Source organism: Erythrolamprus reginae, chromosome 2 (assembly GCF_031021105.1).
Source record: "Erythrolamprus reginae isolate rEryReg1 chromosome 2, rEryReg1.hap1, whole genome shotgun sequence".
Classification (NCBI taxonomy): domain Eukaryota; kingdom Metazoa; phylum Chordata; class Lepidosauria; order Squamata; family Dipsadidae; genus Erythrolamprus; species Erythrolamprus reginae.
In genome coordinates this window covers 89,783,990-89,800,768 of record NC_091951.1, presented here as the reverse complement: position 1 = coordinate 89,800,768, position 16,779 = coordinate 89,783,990, and the positions used below count along the sequence as shown (strand labels likewise).

At 42.4% G+C, this 16,779-nt stretch overlaps 2 protein-coding genes across 9 annotated transcripts in view; one reads left to right on the top strand and one right to left on the bottom strand.

The window, feature by feature from the left end:
* The window catches only part of GLT8D1 (glycosyltransferase 8 domain containing 1), a 37,091-nt gene extending 30,181 nt beyond the window's left edge, over positions 1-6,910 (bottom strand). For 2 of the 8 annotated variants that reach the window (XM_070738656.1, XM_070738657.1), the window contains exons 1-7: positions 6,683-6,769; positions 6,363-6,470; positions 2,121-2,173; positions 1,941-2,039; positions 1,500-1,719; positions 1,290-1,407; positions 895-979 (exon numbers count right to left, since the gene is read on the bottom strand). In XM_070738656.1, coding sequence (XP_070594757.1) covers positions 895-979; positions 1,290-1,407; positions 1,500-1,719; positions 1,941-2,039; positions 2,121-2,173; positions 6,363-6,457 — 670 coding nt within the window. In that variant the 5' untranslated portion in view covers positions 6,458-6,470; positions 6,683-6,769. Of the gene's footprint in view, positions 1-894; positions 980-1,289; positions 1,408-1,499; positions 1,720-1,940; positions 2,040-2,120; positions 2,174-4,358; positions 4,469-6,257 lie in introns of all 8 variants that reach the window. The other 6 variants (XM_070738654.1, XM_070738659.1, XM_070738660.1 and 3 more) reach the window with 6 other exon arrangements.
* On the top strand, positions 6,819-14,493 carry SPCS1 (signal peptidase complex subunit 1). The gene is made up of 4 exons (XM_070738662.1): positions 6,819-7,209; positions 13,121-13,180; positions 13,591-13,677; positions 14,319-14,493. Exons 1-4 carry the CDS (start codon positions 6,901-6,903, stop codon positions 14,439-14,441), a joined length of 579 nt encoding a protein of 192 aa, XP_070594763.1. The 5' UTR covers positions 6,819-6,900; the 3' UTR covers positions 14,442-14,493.
* The last annotated feature ends 2,286 nt before the right edge of the window (positions 14,494-16,779 follow it).

Genomic DNA, 16,779 nt, shown 5'->3' with positions numbered 1-16,779 from the left:
TCAACTCATATTTGTACCTGATAGAAATAAGCTCATTAAACTACTACAAACTCATATTTCAGCTGTCCCAAAGGTACTTTTTTCCAAAGGCAACTGCACTTTCTTGGGTATTTTTATTTGAAACATTTTGCTTCTCATACAAGACGTTTCTTCAGTTCTGGGACAACCTTTGGGACAACCATGACCTGGATGATTGAGTATCTCCACCAACAATATTTCAGCTAGAAATAAGTTATTACCTTCATCAAGTTTTATGTTCAGATACACAGTATATGCCTTCCACCCATGGCTACCCATTTTAATCAAATCAGTTTAGGTAGCTGACAATCATAAAAACATAAATTCAGATACAAACAACAGGGGGGAAAATGAAAAGATACTAGATTAAAAGTTTAAATCAATCAAGGCAAAAGTACAATAGCTCTGTTAGCATTCTCTCTACATTCTCTAGTGTTAATCTCCTCCAACCTCCCCAATTTGTCACTTAAATGTATGGCAAAAATGTTCTTGGTATTTTACAAAGGCTCCAGTGGTGGGTGACTTCCTAAAAGTGCACAGCATATTCTTCAAACAACAAATATGAACACTGGCACAAACAGTTGGGAAGTCTTGGAACACTGTTTATTATAAAGTTTTTGGTTTATAAAACATGATTCATTATTCTAAAGGGGGAGAACTCGACATATTTTTTTTTCAAAAACTACTTTTGGTCTTTCAAAAGCAGCGTGCCAAAGAAATACACTACAAAAAGAGGAGGAATCGGAATTATAAATGCTATGATTGCTGGGAGCTAAGATCCCAACCCATCTCATTGGCACCAGATATGGAGAAGGTTGATGTGCTGAAAGGGAACTTATATGTTGTTAAGCATATTTAAAAAGCAAAGTGCCAAACCTTGTACAATCACGTCATCATCCAAATAAATGGCCTTTCCTGCATTTGGGACCCAATTAGGTAGATAGAATCTTGCAAAGGTCAGCTAGGAAGAAACAAAAGGCAATAAAAACAATTATGGCATGGCAAGCATTAGATACTTGTAATCAAATATCTTTGATACACCTTCATACAATACAAGATTAAATAGAAGTATTAGGGTAACTTTGGTGAATAAGATGTGAATTACAAAAACTATCCAACTAAATCAAATATGCAAAAGAGAATTAAGGATTATAATATTAAAAGACAACTTTCTTAAAAGTAATAACTAAGCATACATTGAAACATAAATTATCAGTAAAGGTGAAAATGTTATATTTACAGTAAAATATCGTAAATCAGGAGTTTTTTACCGGTTTTATGGAATTTGGCATCTTTGAGTCTAGCTGTACTTTTCCAGCCAGCATGCCAGGATCAAAATTCAAAATTCGGTATTGAACATTTTTTAAACTGGTTTTACTAAGCCATGACCTACATAATTAAAAAAGAAACAGAAATATCAAATATTGCTGAATTAGCTGGAATTATATCCTACAAGAATAATTCTGTTATGTTTTTTTTACCTCAGATGATCCACGGTGTCATTCAAAGTGACAATATGGAATGCAACATTAGATTTGGTGTTTTGCTGAATACTGTTCACAGCTGCAATTACACCCCCAAGCCTTTCTTCGCATGCTGTAAGGACCACAGGAATTTCCTTGTCATTTTCTTTTGCTACAAGTTTTTGAGGAGCTTTTTCAGGTATAAAATCTAGTGGCTGAAATCCTGGTGGCTTGGAATCTACAAATAATTATATAAAACATTACATTTTGATTTAGCATGTTGGGTGACCAGATTTTGTCCTACATGAACCAAGGTTAATGTAGTATGGAATCAAAATTAAATAGTGCCACCATGCAAGATGTTTTAAAGCTTATTGGAGCATATACAAGAGTACAGTATTTATTTCCCATCAAACGTTTTTATTGAAGCAGCATTAAAATACAGAAATAGAGGAATACCTGGTAATTCTTTTTTTAAGAGCTCACTGAGACCCAGAATGTTGTCAAGCAGTATTAATATAAATATAACAAAAACAAATACGAGGATGATTATATTTACTGCAATGAAAAAAAAAAGCCATTGTTAGAATAAAAGCATCTGAGTATTTTTTAAAAAAAATTATTTAGAGGAATAAGTACCTTTTTTTAATGACATTTTCTTTGTGGATGTAAAACAAAATCTCTTGACACATCTACAAAAAAGGAATATAACTAAGAAAATCTCTAAACATGCAAAGAGATCCAATAAGTTACAACGTGTAAAATTCACATGTAAGTAGTAGTAATGTCTATGAGTCTACGTAGAGAGGCGGCATACAAATCTAAAATAAATAAATAAACAAACAAACAAACAAACAAACATAGGTCCTGTCGACTAAGTAATGCAGGTTGGTGGGGCCGCGAGGAAGGGCCTTCTCTGTGGCTGCCCTGGCTCTGTAGAAGCTTATATTTGACTTCTATTTATTGTATTTGTATCTTTTTATATTGTGGTAAGCCGCCCTAAGTCCTTTGGGATTGGGCAGCATAGAAGTTTGGATAGATAGACAGACAGACAGATACAAAAATTTTAGGAAATATCAGATATTCAACATTTGCCTAGAAAAAACATTTTGAAATGTAATTATGTAATCATATGTAATAGGACTGTGTCATATGTGTAAGTATGTGGGTATGTGTATAATGGTTATCTTTTGAGAGCGGAATGCAATGAAATTTCATTTTAATGTATGCTGATTAGTGTACATTTAAAGTGATCACACTGGTGTGGTCCGGAGAGCCGTATCACTATGAACCCACTGATTTGGGGCAATTTTTTCCCCTAGCGTCTCTGTGTCAGAAGAAGCTCTCCCACTCTACCCCCCTTGTTTTAATGCTGACCTTTAAACTTCATCCGAAGCACAGCTGACAGTTTCTTCCACACAGACACCGGGGGCGGGAAATCACCAAAAATCAGTGGGTTCATACCAATACAGCTGTACCCCTCACCATCACGGCCATTAGATAAAAACAATATGCCCAAACAGACAAAGCGGAAGTGCATTTTTCTGAACTTCCAGTTTGTCTGTTGGGGAACCTTTTTTTGCCTCTGGAGCTTCAGGGAAGCTTCTCTGAAGTGTCCGGAGGAGGAAATGGCCTTTCCAAAGGCCAAAAATCAGCTGGCCAGAAAATCAGCTGGCCTGCGCACTGGAGCTGAAACATAGAAAAATGTCACGTGCCCTCCCATATGGCTCTGCGTGCTACAGGTGGCATGTGTGTCATACATTCACCATCACGGTTCTAGTGAGATGTTTTCTAATAATTTTGAACCACTTTTCTGTGTTTTCACAACTTTAGTATGATTACAATTGTACAAAATATTCCAGTGCAGACATACTGTCAATTTATGAGAGAGTAATACAACATTAGCTTTTTTTATTTTTCATATTTCTTGCTGAATCTTAAAATGGAATTTAGCTAATATTTTTTAACAGCTACTGCACATGAAAACAGCATTTTCATTATCTGCTATAATCTTTTTAAAAAATATTGATTACAGACAGCTCAGATCTCTTCAGTGTAGAGTGCCATATTTTTTGGAGTATAAGAGGCACCTTTTTACTCCCCAAAAGAGGGTGAAAACCTGGGTGTGTCTTATATACCGAATGTAGCCTCACCCAGCCACCCCCAGCCTTTGGCCTCTGCCTCCCAGCAATTTACTTCCTTGCAGCAAACAAATCAGAGTCTGTTAAGTCAAGCAATCCGATCCTCAGCTAATTTGAGGCCACTTGCTAAACAGAAAATGAAACTACCTGCAAGGAAGCAAATTGCTGGGAGAGACACCGATTTTTATTTTCTGCTGGATACAAGGAGGTAAGTCAATAACTATAAATATCTGCAGAATGTTCAAATTATTAGACTTATTTTTAAAGATTGCTTTATTATTGTCCTAAACAACAAAATGAAGAAGCTTTTTAAAATAAATGCTTGTCTGAAGAGTCCCAGCAGTATTTTATCTTCTTTTAAATAACAGAGAATAACCATACTATCAGAAAGCCACATCAAATTTCTCATTGGCAAACTTCAGTCTTGAAAGACAATGGTATCATGCTCTGGAAAGAGTTCCTAGAACAGCATCTAGTATGGCTAAAAAGGCCAATCCGAGAGTGGCAATGCCTTCTACACTGAGCGCAGATCCATTCTGTCCCCTGCCTGGCCCCAGGATTTCCCTGGTTCCGGGACTGCCTCTTTGCCACATCCTGCCAAACAAGTGTCTTCTCTAAAAGGAGAAGGCTGCGTCTTTAGCCTCCAAGCTTAATGATCAGAGGTCAAGGTTTCCCAGCTGAATGATCAGAGGTCAAGATTTCCCAGCTCTTAATGTCCACTTTAAATCACTCTTACCTATATCCTTATATCACAGCTGTGGTCTCCCTCTGGGGTGCTTTCCCTGCACTAATTCACCATACAAGAGATCTTTTGGAATCTGACCATCATCCTTTAATTTTAAAGATCTGTAAAGTATAATCTGAAATGTAAGTGTTCTGTTTTAGTATTAAGATAAGGCAGCTGAGTTAAACCTAGTCATGTTTGGAGTAGATCTATTTAAATAATTGGGAGGAGTTAGTGTGACTACATTTAAAAAACCTTACTGGCATTAATATACTGGAATAATGTACATTTCTCCAATTCTTTGCTATTTCTATGGGTCAGGCACACATGCACAGAAATACACAGCAAACAATGTATACTATCTGTCCTGTTTGCTGGGAGGCAGAGGCAGAATTTTTCCCCTTGTTTTCCTCCCCCAAAAATAAGGTGGGTCTTACACTCCAGTGCGTCTTATACTCCAAAAAATGTATGAAATTGGGGGAAAGTATAGTGAACATATCTCACTTTATTTTATTCAAGGCGTATTCTCTCTATAGAAATCTATTGGGAGGTCAACATTTTTTTATTTTTAGAGCCCTGAGAAGTTTAGTATCATCTGCAAAGTTGACATTCACTAAATCACTCCTTAATCAAGATTATTGCATGTTACAGAACAACCAATATACCTATATAGTTACGGGTTTGGCTAAATCTATTACAAATGCATCAGTTTGAATCCTGTACTGACTTGGGGCAGGGAGCAGTAGCTTAATGGCATCTTCAACGTTCTATATTTACAGTGCCTTTCAAATTATCAATATCTGTCAATATTATACAGTTAGAGATCAAAAGAATTGGAAGGGGCCTTGTAAGTCATCTAGTCCAATGGTCACCAACCGGTGGTCCATGGACCATGGATGGTACATGAAATAATTTTGGTGGTCTGCATAAAATTATTTGCATTTTTTTATATTGCGCTAAATACTATTTATATATATATTTTAAAAAATCATATTAGTGGTCTGTGGGATTTAAAATTATGAATTTAGTGGTCCCTTAGGTCCAAAAGGTTGATGAGCCCTATCTAGTCCAAACCCCCCCAACCCACCCAAGCAGACCCTACACCATTTTTGACAGATGCCAGTCCACTCTCTTCTTAAAAGCTTATAGTGATGAAGTTCCCACAACTTCTGAAGGCAAGCTGTTCCATCGGTTGATTGTAAGTGCACATTTTAAGACATTTGTTGTTATATAAAAGTTGCTCAAGAATCAAGATGTAGAATCACCCCATTCAACCATTATTGTTAGCTGTTAAAAGTATCAACTAGTCAAGTGACTGTAGGGACAAATACAGAGATCATGTTGCTCTTCTGCAGCTACATATCAGATGCTCTGCAAGGTTTAAACAAGTTACCTCTTCAATGTTTCTATTATGTAACCCTGTTTCAAAACGCCCCTAGGTCATTACTGCTGCAAGTGTCATCAGTTAAATATAAATAATATTAATACTAATACTAATAACAACAACAGAGTTGGAAGGAACCTTGGAGGTCTTCTAGTCCAACCCCCTGCTTAGGCAGGAAACTCTATACCACTTCAGGCAAATGATTATTCAACATCTGCTTAAAGACTTCCAGTGTTGGGGCATTCACAATTTCTGGAGGCAAGCTGTTCCTCTGATCAACGGTTCTGACTGTCAGGAGATTTCTCCTTAGTTCTAAGTTACTTCTCTCCTTGATTAGTTTCTACCCATAGCTTCTTCTTCTACCCTCAGGTGCTTTGGAAGCATTCATCAGTTAAAACGAAACTACTGCTACTGTACTTTTCAAAAGGAAACCCCATCATTCGCTTGCCTTCCATCCCCCTCGCTCAGAGATGCTGGGCACCCGACTAGAATAGATCCACTATATAGCAAAAAGGGAAATGTATTACATCTGCATAACACATAGTATAAGGCTTATTATTCATTTCACATCATTCCAGCAGTTCTGTCCCCACAGTATGGTAAACAGGCCGGTGTATTCCCACGAGTCTTACTTGCTGGCCCAGAATCCAGAGCTCCTTCTAGTTCTCCTTTTCCTTTGCACAGTCTGGCGGCCACGCGCGAATTGCCAACTCAACACCAAAAGCATTGTTAATCAGCAGCTGGAAAAATAAAAGGTGCCTATCACTGTGCCTGATTTTTATTTTTTCATTTTTTAAAAGCGGTACCTTGATTCACGAAACCCTTAATGTCAAATATGTCTCCATAACTAGACCCACTAATTTTTTTGTATTTTTATTTTTTGTTGTAGAGGAAAAAATAAACAGAGCGGCAACACGCTGGACGTCATCTTCACTTAAGGCCCTTTTCTCACCAAAAGGAGTGAGGAAACGCCTCCTTGCGCTTGTTGTCATGGCGAACTGACACTCCACCGTTGGCCGCGAGCCCTGTGACGTCATAGTGCTACTGCCCGTCGGCCGACAGACGGCAGCATCCACCGGCGGAGTTGGTATTTTTTTCTGGAATGAATCCACAGGAGGGGAAGAGCGCCTCCTCCCCACACCCCGCCCTAGGCGAGCCGGAAATTCAAAAATGATGAGGCGGGGCAAGAGGACGTCGAATCCGGAATATCCAAGAGCGCCCGCCTTACGGCATAAAGCCGTCTTGAGCAAGAAGCCGGAAGTGCCCTTGGACTGCTCATCGCTCGGCTCGCCCGCCTCCAACGGCAACCCTCAGGGCGACTCTTTGCAGCCGCCGGAGAGCCCGCTTCCTCCCTGCAGAGCCGAGGAGCCCCCGCTGCCCCCCTTCCTCTCGGAAAGCGCTGACGGCCGCAGAGACCTAGACGCCGCTGCTCCGCCGTGCACCATGCTCAACTTCTTCCGATCCATCCCGACGCAGATGGTAAGGCGGGGGCGTCCCGGGACTTGCCTCCATCGCTTGTCGCCCCCTCCCTCGGCCGCCCCCCTCCAAAGCTAGAGTATGGAACAATGCCGCCCGCCCGGCTTCGAGGTCGGGCAGGAAGCGGTAAAGCATCCCGGCACCAGATAGTAGGAACTGCCTGACTGTCGGGGCTGATAAGGAGACGTGTCCTAAAATAGAGGCGCCTGAAGGTCCGGTGACCGATAGGTGCCCATTAAGGCGGAAAGATGTTCGGGTTCGGAATACAAAACAAAGAGATTCCATTCTTACGCGTCCTCTGTTTTCCTCCCGGCCTTTGAATTATTCCCTCTCGAGTTGTGTAAAATTCAATACCTAAATTGGTATTCTCGAAAATAAGCCTTTTTCTTTCCGTAGGATTTTTATCCGTTGTCTTATATCTGTATTTGACGGGTGGCTTAGGTAAAGCAGAATTAACAATCAGGACCGTGCTAAAATCAGTTAAACGCATTCTACATCAAAAAGATAAAACCAAACCGGCCTCGGAAAATATTGAAACGCTACATTAAAAATATTGCATTGGTTAAATTTACTAAAGCTACCTAGAGTAACCCCAAAGTTAGATAGAGAGCAAATAAATTTAACAAATAAATAAAGACCTGGGTAAATAAGGAGATATTACCTACTATTGACAGAATATTGATATAGATAAAATCCCAGTAGGTGCTGCTGAACATATTTTCTCCCTCAAAAGTCTCTATTTTTAAAGGAACATTTGGCAAAGTTAATAAATTTAGATATTAATAAACTTAAATCCCTGTGATGTGTGAGTGCCAGGGCAATTGGATTGGATTTATTGATAGAGCTTTAAACATCCAATTCTTTTTTGAGGTTTTCCATAAATTGGGCAGACTAGACTTATCAATTCCCTCTTTTTTTCAAAATTGATTATATTTTTCACTTGATTGTTTTGTTTGATTATTTATGGCCACTCAAATCCAAACATAATTCAACATGGGTAGCTTGATTGTGTACAATCAAATCATTTAAGCTCCTAGCAATTAGACATTTAAATGGCTTACAAAATAGTTAAATATATACAGAATAAAAGTAATATCACCAAAATCAAAAATATGAACTGATGATCAGACTAAAATACAACTGAGCAATATATTTTTCCTCTTGATTATTATTATTTTTATTATTATTATTATTATTATTACTTGGATTTGTATGCCGCCCCTCTCCGAAGACTCGGGGCGGCTGATCCAAGAACCAAGTCTGAATTGCCTTTCTAATGCCTTGCAGGGTTCAGTCAAACTGGGATGGGGAATCATTCCAAAGGCAAGGGCCAACACCAAGAAGGCATGCCTATTAGGTCTCATTGGTGGTATTATTATTCACCATCCAAAATGTGAATAATATTTAATATCTGAATACATGAATATTGTTTACTTAACAGAGTTGAGTAAACAGAGATTGCACTCATTCCATGTAGAATTTCTATTTTATAATTATGCTTGTGCTTGTTTACATTTATTTCCTTCTTTCCTTTAGGTATTAAATGGTTCTTCCTCCTCTTTCCAGTTTTTATCCTCTTGTTTAGTGTAACAATGTATATGGCTGGGTTCTAAAGGTGGTTAATTCTTCCTAGAGAGGGGGAGGTGGTTCTCCCATCCTTTAAAGCTGGGTGTCAAACTCGCGGCATCACTTTGCCATCATGTGATTTCCCCCCCCCCCCTTCGTGGAACTGGGGTGGGCATGTCCTGCATGTGACATATCTGGCCCGTGGGCCGCCAACACCTCTGCTTTAAAGAGTCATTGTTTTCCCTCACCTCAAGAAGCCATTGTTACTAATCTAATTAGACAATGTTCATACAGAATCCAACATACCCTTTTTAAGGAAGGTTGTTGAGAAGTTTATCAGCAGCTTCAGAGGATCGTGGATAAAGTGGTTATATGAACCACAGTTGTGTTTCAGGCCTGGATATGAGGCTGAAACAAAATTGTGCATTTAAATGACCTCTAGTGGGAGTGGGATGGGTCTGTACATCCATCCTTGCTCTAATTGACCTGTCAGCACCTTCAAAACCACTAAATGTAGTCTCTTTCTGGGTCGGCTGTAGGGGTTGGCTGGTTTTCTTCCTTTTTCTGCAGGCAGTTTCAGCTGGTATTGATTGGAAGAGGTCCTGCCCTTGGTCCCTACTTTATGGGGTCCTGCAGAGTTCAAAGCATTCTCTATTCATATTTAATGTCTATATGAAGCTGCTGGGTGAGGTTATCCATTCCTAGGTGGAAGAGTATCATCAATACCTTGATTAGACCCAAAAATACATTTCTGTTCTTGGTAATTAAATAATGCTGTTGAAATCCTGACCATGAGGTTGGGGAGCAGCAGGCTTTAACTCTTGCAGGACTGAGTGGCTTCAGGATTGGGGCTTTCAGGATCTTTGGAGCTGGATAGGAAGGCACTGCTCAAGACAAAACCTATGTTCAGTCTGGGATTCTAAATGTATTGAGCAGGTGGTAGTTGTCTTTAGGAGGGCCTTTGCACAATTTGGATTATATGCTATTTGTACTTTTTCCTGACTTTCTTGAGGCTCTGCTCTCAAGTCAGTCTTGGATTACAGTGATCCCCCGGTTATTGCGTCCCCGACCATTGCGAACAGGGTAATTTGCGATTTTTCAACCCGGAAGTCAAAACACCATCTACGCATGCGTGCCCTTTTTTTCTATGGGCACGCATGCGTAGATGGCGCCCGGCAGATCAGCTGCTGGGCGGCTTCCCTGGGTCTTCCCCCTCTTGCTGGCATCAGCGAGGAGTTTCCCCACCGCCCACGCAAACTCCTCGCTGCCGCTCGCCCGCCCTTCGCCCGCCCACGCCGTTCGCTCCCCCTCTTGCTGGCGGGAGGGCGAGAAGCCCTCCCCAGCACCCGCTCGCCCGCCCTTCGCCCTGGCCCGGAGCAGCCGACAGAGGTAGACGGATGATCCATCGCCGCTTCTTCCCAGCGGAGAAATTCCAGCCTCCACCTGGTGCCGCCCGATCCTCCTCCCTGAGGCAGCTCGCCCTCCCATGGCCGCTTCCTCCACCCTCCATCGCAAGCCCTCGCCACCGCAGCCAACGTGCGCTGCGATCTTCAAGCCCGGCTCCTTTCGGCCCAGCATCCCGGGCCAAGCAGCTGCCTTCCGTGACTGAGCCTGGCTCGCCCAGAAGATCGTAGCGCGCGTTGGCTGCAGCGGCAGCGACATTGCTGCCGGCTTGGCTTCCCTCGCCACTGCAGCCAACGCGCGCTACGATCTTCCGGGCCAGCCTGGCTCAGCGGATCAAGCCCGGCTCCTCTCGGCCCAGCATCCCGGGCCAAGCGGCTGCCTTCCGTCACTGAGCCTGGCTCGCCCGGAAGATCGTAGCGCGCGTTGGCTGCAGCGGCGAGGGAAGCCAAGCCGGCAGCAATGTCGCTGCCGCTGCAGCCAACGCACGCTACGATCTTCCGGGCGAGCCAGGCTCAGTGACGGAAGGCAGCCGCTTGGCCCGGGATGCTGGGCCGAGAGGAGCCGGGCTTGATCCGCTGAGCCTGGCTGGCCCGGAAGATCGTAGCGCGTGTTGGCTGCAGCGGCGAGGGAAGCCAAGCCAGCAGCAATGTCGCCGCCGCTGCAGCCAACGCACGCTACGATCTTCCGGGCCAGCCAGGCTCAGCGGATCAAGCCCGGCTCCTCTCGGCCCAGCATCCCGGGCCAAGCGGCTGCCTTCTGTCAATGAGACTGGCTCGCCCGGAAGATCGTAGCGCACGTTGGCTGCGCTGGCGAGGGAAGCCAAGCAGGCGCGCCGTTCTCCGCTGACTCCTAAAGCGGGGAAGTTCGCCAGGAGTCAGCGGAGAACGGCGCAACTGTTTTAAAACGATCGGAGCTTTCCAATGAGTCCCGAAGAAAAACGTCAAACTTCCGCGTTTGTCTTCGGGACTCATTGGAAAGCCGCGCGGGTGTTTTAAAACATCCCCGCCGACATGGGGGGCTTGCTAGCACCCCCCCAAACCCGGGTTGGGGGTTCGGGGGGGTGCTAGCGAGCCCCCCATGTCGGCGGCGACGTTTTAAAACAGCCGCGCCGCCCCCAATCTTCGGCTCCTCGCTAGCGCTGCGGAAGTTAAAAACACCATCTGCACATGCGCAGATGGTGTTTTTACTTCCGCAGCGCTACTTCGCGAAAACCCGCTCGTTGCGGGGGGTCCTGGAACGGAACTCTCGCAACGAGCGGGGGATCACTGTACTGTAATGCACTGTACAATGAGCTGCAGTTAACGAGCACATGGAAGCTAAAACTAAGTGCAAAATGCAATGATGCAGGCTATTATTGATATTCTTTGATCAGCCATAATCAAAATGTTAAACCACTGCTCCACAAGCTGCAATGGTTAACAATTGGTTTTTGGGTTCAATTCAAGGTGACGCTAATGAAATAAAGCCCGATGGCAGGGGGGAGTTATTGCAGGGACCACCTCTCCTAGGTTATATCTTTCTGCCCCATCAGTCTGTCAGGAAGGGCATGTTGTAGCTCCCATTTGCCAAGGAGTTACATCTGACAAAAAACAGTAGACATTATTTTCTGCCCCAGAGCCCACCCTTTGGAACATTATCCCCCACCCCAAGATTTGACTGGACCGAACCCTATTAACTTACTAGAAAGGCCTGAAGACATAGCTCTGTGGCGCATTGTCCTTTAATAGCCTACATATAACAGTGATGGCGAACCTTTTATATATATATATGTATCGCACAGGCATGGGTGCCCACACTCATAATTCAATGCCTGGGAAGGGCGGAAACAGCTTCCCCACACCCTGGAGGCCAGAAATGGCCTGTTTCTCAACTTCTGGTGTGCCTAGTAGATTCGTGTTTCGCCCTCCCCTTCCTTTCCGGAAACCAAAAACACTCTCCCAGAGCCTCTGTGCAAGTCAAAAACCAACTGGCCGGCATACAAATGCATGTTGGAACTGAACTAGGGCTACAGCTCACGTGCCAGCAGATATGTCTCTGCATGCCACCTGTGGCACCTATGCCATAGGTTCACCATCACTGGCCTACAACCTATACAGTGCTTATGGTGTTTGTAAGATGAATGCCAATCTCCTGCTGATTGTTTTTAATTTTTAATGGTATTTTAATTGCTTTACTTGTATTTGGGGTTAATTTTCATTTTAACTCTGTGAGCTGCCTGATCACATTACAAGATGTACAATTGAGCAAATAAATGAGGACCCAGATTGTGGGGGCAATATGCTGGCTCTGTTAAAAAGTGCTATTGTTAACATGTTGTAAGCCGCTCTGAGTCTAAGGAGATAAATAAATAATAAATAAATAAATAAGTATAAATGAGTGGATCAAAATCAACTAGTCCATTCCCTTCAGTTCTAGTTGAATTTTGATAACTTCAGTTAACTAAAATCACACTTTCAACCAAATTATGATTGTGAATTATTACCTAAGCCACAATGATTAAGTTTACATGTTCACATTAAATATTAATAGAATGTGTAAACCTAGACAGAACCCAAGTATCTGAAGAATTTTTCAAAATTCTTTGTAGTGCAGTAAAGCGAAATCTTTTTTCCATCCACTGGTCCTTGTTAGACAAGCATAAACTTTCAAGAAGTGAGCTGACAGAACCACTTAGAGGTTACAATAGCTAGCTGTACCGAAAGATGTTACAAAAGTCAAATGTAAATTGATTATAAACCTTTTGGCAGTGCTGGGTAAATACAGTTAATTTATATATTTAGCAGACAACAGAAATTAGAAATGAACTGTACTCAGCATAATGGAAATTCTAAGTATACTCAGCTTTTCCTCAGATTTATTTTTACATGCATTCTTGGCTTCTTATATTATATAATTCTTAGGGATGGGGAAAATATTGGTGCTATTGATTTTTCTTTTTCCACAGGACTACAAAGGTCAAAAACTAGCAGAGCAGATTTTTCAAGGAATAATTCTTTTCTCTGCTGTAAGTATAATAAAAACACAACACCATTGCTATAAATTCATCACCTCTTTTCACCTTACCCTCCTGAAAATATATTCATAAGAGATAAAAGCATGAGATTCTTGAGAATATTTTATGCAATGCATTAGATAATAAGCAAAAACTTTTCTCTTCCAATTATTGGAGCAAATATATTTTCTGGATCTCAGTCGTTTTTCAAAATAGTTGTCATTGCAGTAAAAACATCCTGGATGTCTATACATCTATACATTTTTCAGCATTGTGCCCCGAACTATAGAAACTATAATAATTGATACTTTCTTATGAATATCCAGTAACTTCCTTAGTTGTTGTATATATTTTAAATTGTTATATTGGGTTTGGGAAATAGACTTGAATATCCTTTGTTATATCTAATTTTTATCTTGTAGGTGGTTGGCTTTATTTATGGATATATTACTGAACAATTTGGCTGGACAGTTTACATAGTAATGGGTGGATTTGCTATATCGTGCCTGGTAAGAATATAACTTTATAGTGAATATACATAATATCTTGTTTTCCCAAAATAAGATCATGTCTTATATTTTTTGAACCCTGAAATAAGCACTTGGCCTTATTTTTAGGGAAGTCTTTTTAATTTTTAATTGATAAGGGTTTTTAGTCATAGTTTTAATTATTGGATTTGTTATTACTTATTATTTTGAGATAAATGGAGCAAGACAGGGCTCCTCTTGCCATCTTAACTGATTTCCAGCTGTGTCTCCCTAACCCTAAGCAGAGGAAATGGCAGGGACAGGCTGCACATGTGTTTACATATTTTTGAGCAAAGCTTATTTTCAAAGGAGGGTGAGGGAAACACAGTATATTCAAAATATCAAGTTTTGCAATAACTACCTGTAATGCTAGCACACACAAAATGATTATTTTTTATTTGGTCAATAAATTATCAACATTGTATTACTATATGTTATTCTGTTGTCTTGATATTCCAGCTTTTTGTTGTTTTTCCAATGGCTTTTATCCTGATCTTCATTTAAAGCAACTATACAGCAATATGGAAGCACTGCTCACCAGATTAATTTCCTTTCCTCCTAATCTTGGTTGTCCTAACCAAAAATTAAGCATTTAATGGGTGTCTTAATTTTTTTTATTACAGCTCACACTGCCTCCATGGCCCATTTACCGTCGCAATCCTCTGAAATGGCTCCCTGTTCAGGAATCTGCAATAGATGATAAAAAGCCTGCAGACAGAAAAGTAAAGAGGCATCCTAAAAATTGAAAAACTACATCTTCTGTATGATTTTCTGTCAATAAATTTGCTTTAAAATTGATTTATCCTTTTTTTTCTTACTTGGTTCGGTGTTTTTGCGCAGTTGAACAAATTATTTCTTTGTGTTTAACTTCATCCATCTAGGGCAAGGGACCTCAAACTTTTTAAATGGGGGCCCAATTCACGGTCCCTCAGATTGTGGGCGTGGCTAAATGGGTAGTGTTGGGTGAACTGAACTTGCAGTTCGGGTTCGTACCAAACTTTGCGGTGTTCGGCATGCTGAACCTGAACTTTTTTTAAAGCCCGTGTTCAGGTTCGGTGTTCGCTCGAACACTGGGTGGGCGGGAGGGGGAGGCGGGGAGGGCTCTGATTCAGCCAAGCTGGCTGAGGAATTCTGGGAGTTGAAGTCCACAAGTCTTAAATGTTGCCAAGTTTGGACTAAATAAATAAGGAAGTTAAGGCTCCTTCTCCTCCTCTTCTCAGAAGATGACAGCCAGGCGGCAACGTGGAGGCGGGGGGGGAGGTGTCAGGCTCCATCAAACGGGCGATGGCTGGGAGCTGGGGCTTCCACCCTCCTTGAAAGTTTTCGGGGGCAGCGGCAAGGGAATATCCCCCCCACTCCCCCAGCCTCAGCGCCGCTGCCCGTCTGTCATCTTCTGAGGAGTCGGGCGCCGGTGGTGGCGGAGGAAGGTGAACGCTGAGGAGCTGTCGACTGGTCGGGAGGCTGGTTGGGAGGCGGGAGGAGGAGGGGGAGGGGTAGTGACAGGCTCGATCAAGCAGGCGATGGGCGGGAGCCACCGAAAATCCCTGCCCCTAGTTCTCATTTCGGAGGCTCCTAGCCATCACCCGCTTGATGGAGCCTTACACCTTCCCCCCCAGCGCTTCACCTCCCGTTGGGCAAGAGGGCTCGGGAGGCAGTTTCTGCTGGCCAGCTATTCAGGATCCCGTCCGTCAGCTTTAAGCAGGCGGTGGGCAGGAGGGAGAGGCGGGGAGGGCTCTGACTCAGATCGAGCTTTTGTCCAGATCGAGCTGGACAAAAGTGTGTCTGAAATCTGCGGGAAGCTCCTGGATTTGGGATTAGCCCTCAAAGCCGCCAGCCCCAGCCGTAGTGGCTACAGTAAAAGAAGACAAAAACGAATCGATCACAGGGAATTAATGGGGCGCCCTCAGCTTGATCTTCACCTTCTTCTGCGAGCTGGATCTAGCTGGAGGCGCCCCATTCATTCCCCGTGATCGGTTCGCTTTTGTCTTGTACTCAAAACATTTTCAAAGTAATCATGTGAATTCCAGCAAAAATGAAAATATTCTGGCACTTATGATTAGCACTTATTATGGGTAAGATTTTTATGGATTATAGTTCACTTTAATCGATGCAATACGGATTATCCAGAGTTCCAGATTAGAGACTCATGAACATACATAGTAATTATCAGTTGTGATCATTAAAAATAAATGTACAGGAATTGTGCAGAAATCACATTAGTATCTAAAAGCTACAGTAGCAACAATGTTAACCTCTCTGAACATTAGCTGAACTTATTTGCAGTTATCGTCCCTGAGTGGATAAACTTCAAAAGAAATTCCAGCCTGAAGGGACAAAATAAAATTGATAGAGCAATCCCATTTTATCATCTATGACAGTAATGGCGAGCCTATGGCACAGGTGCCATTGGTGGCACACAGAGCCACATCTGCTGGCACGTGAGCTGTTGCCCTAGTTCAACTCCAATGTGGATGTGTGTACCAGCCACTTGGTTTTTGGCTCACACATAGGCTCTGGGAGGGCGTCTTTGGCTTCCAGAGAGCCTCCGGGATAATGGGGAGGATATTTTTGCCCTCCCCTGGTTCCAGGGAAGCCTTTGGAGCCTGGGGAGGCAAAACATGAGCCTATTGGGCCTACCAGAAGCTGGGAAACAGGTCATTTCCAGCCTCCAGAGGGCCTCCAGGGGGTAGGGGAAGTTGTTTTTGCCCTCCTCAGGCATTGAATTATGGGTGTGGGCATTCGTGCATGCATGATATCGCGCTCCCACATTCTTTTGATGCCCGAGGAAAAAAAAGGTTTGCCATCACTGACCTATGACTTGGACCAAGATTATAGAGGCATGATATGGATTATCATACTAGAATGATTGTTTTCAATTACGTTTTGATGCTATAACCATTTTGCTTTTTGTATTTACTTTCCTTCTGACAGGACTCTTCTAAATTATTTAACCTCTATCTTTGATGTATACTTTTCCTGCATCTGAACTGTAATCCATAATCCACATTCTATGATAAATGCTGGTATTCTGGGAATTGGCAAAACATTTGTTGCTTTTTAAATTTATTACTGCATGTCTTAAAA

Excerpts from the sequence above, each read along its gene's own strand:
- SPCS1 (XM_070738662.1), top strand. The coding sequence starts at position 6,901 with ATGATGAGGCGGGGCAAGAGGACGTCGAATCCGGAATATCCAAGAGCG. Across the intron at positions 7,210-13,120 it reads GATCCATCCCGACGCAGATG|GACTACAAAGGTCAAAAACT; the intron begins GTAAGGCGGGGG and ends CTTTTTCCACAG. Across the intron at positions 13,678-14,318 it reads GATTTGCTATATCGTGCCTG|CTCACACTGCCTCCATGGCC; the intron begins GTAAGAATATAA and ends TTTTTATTACAG.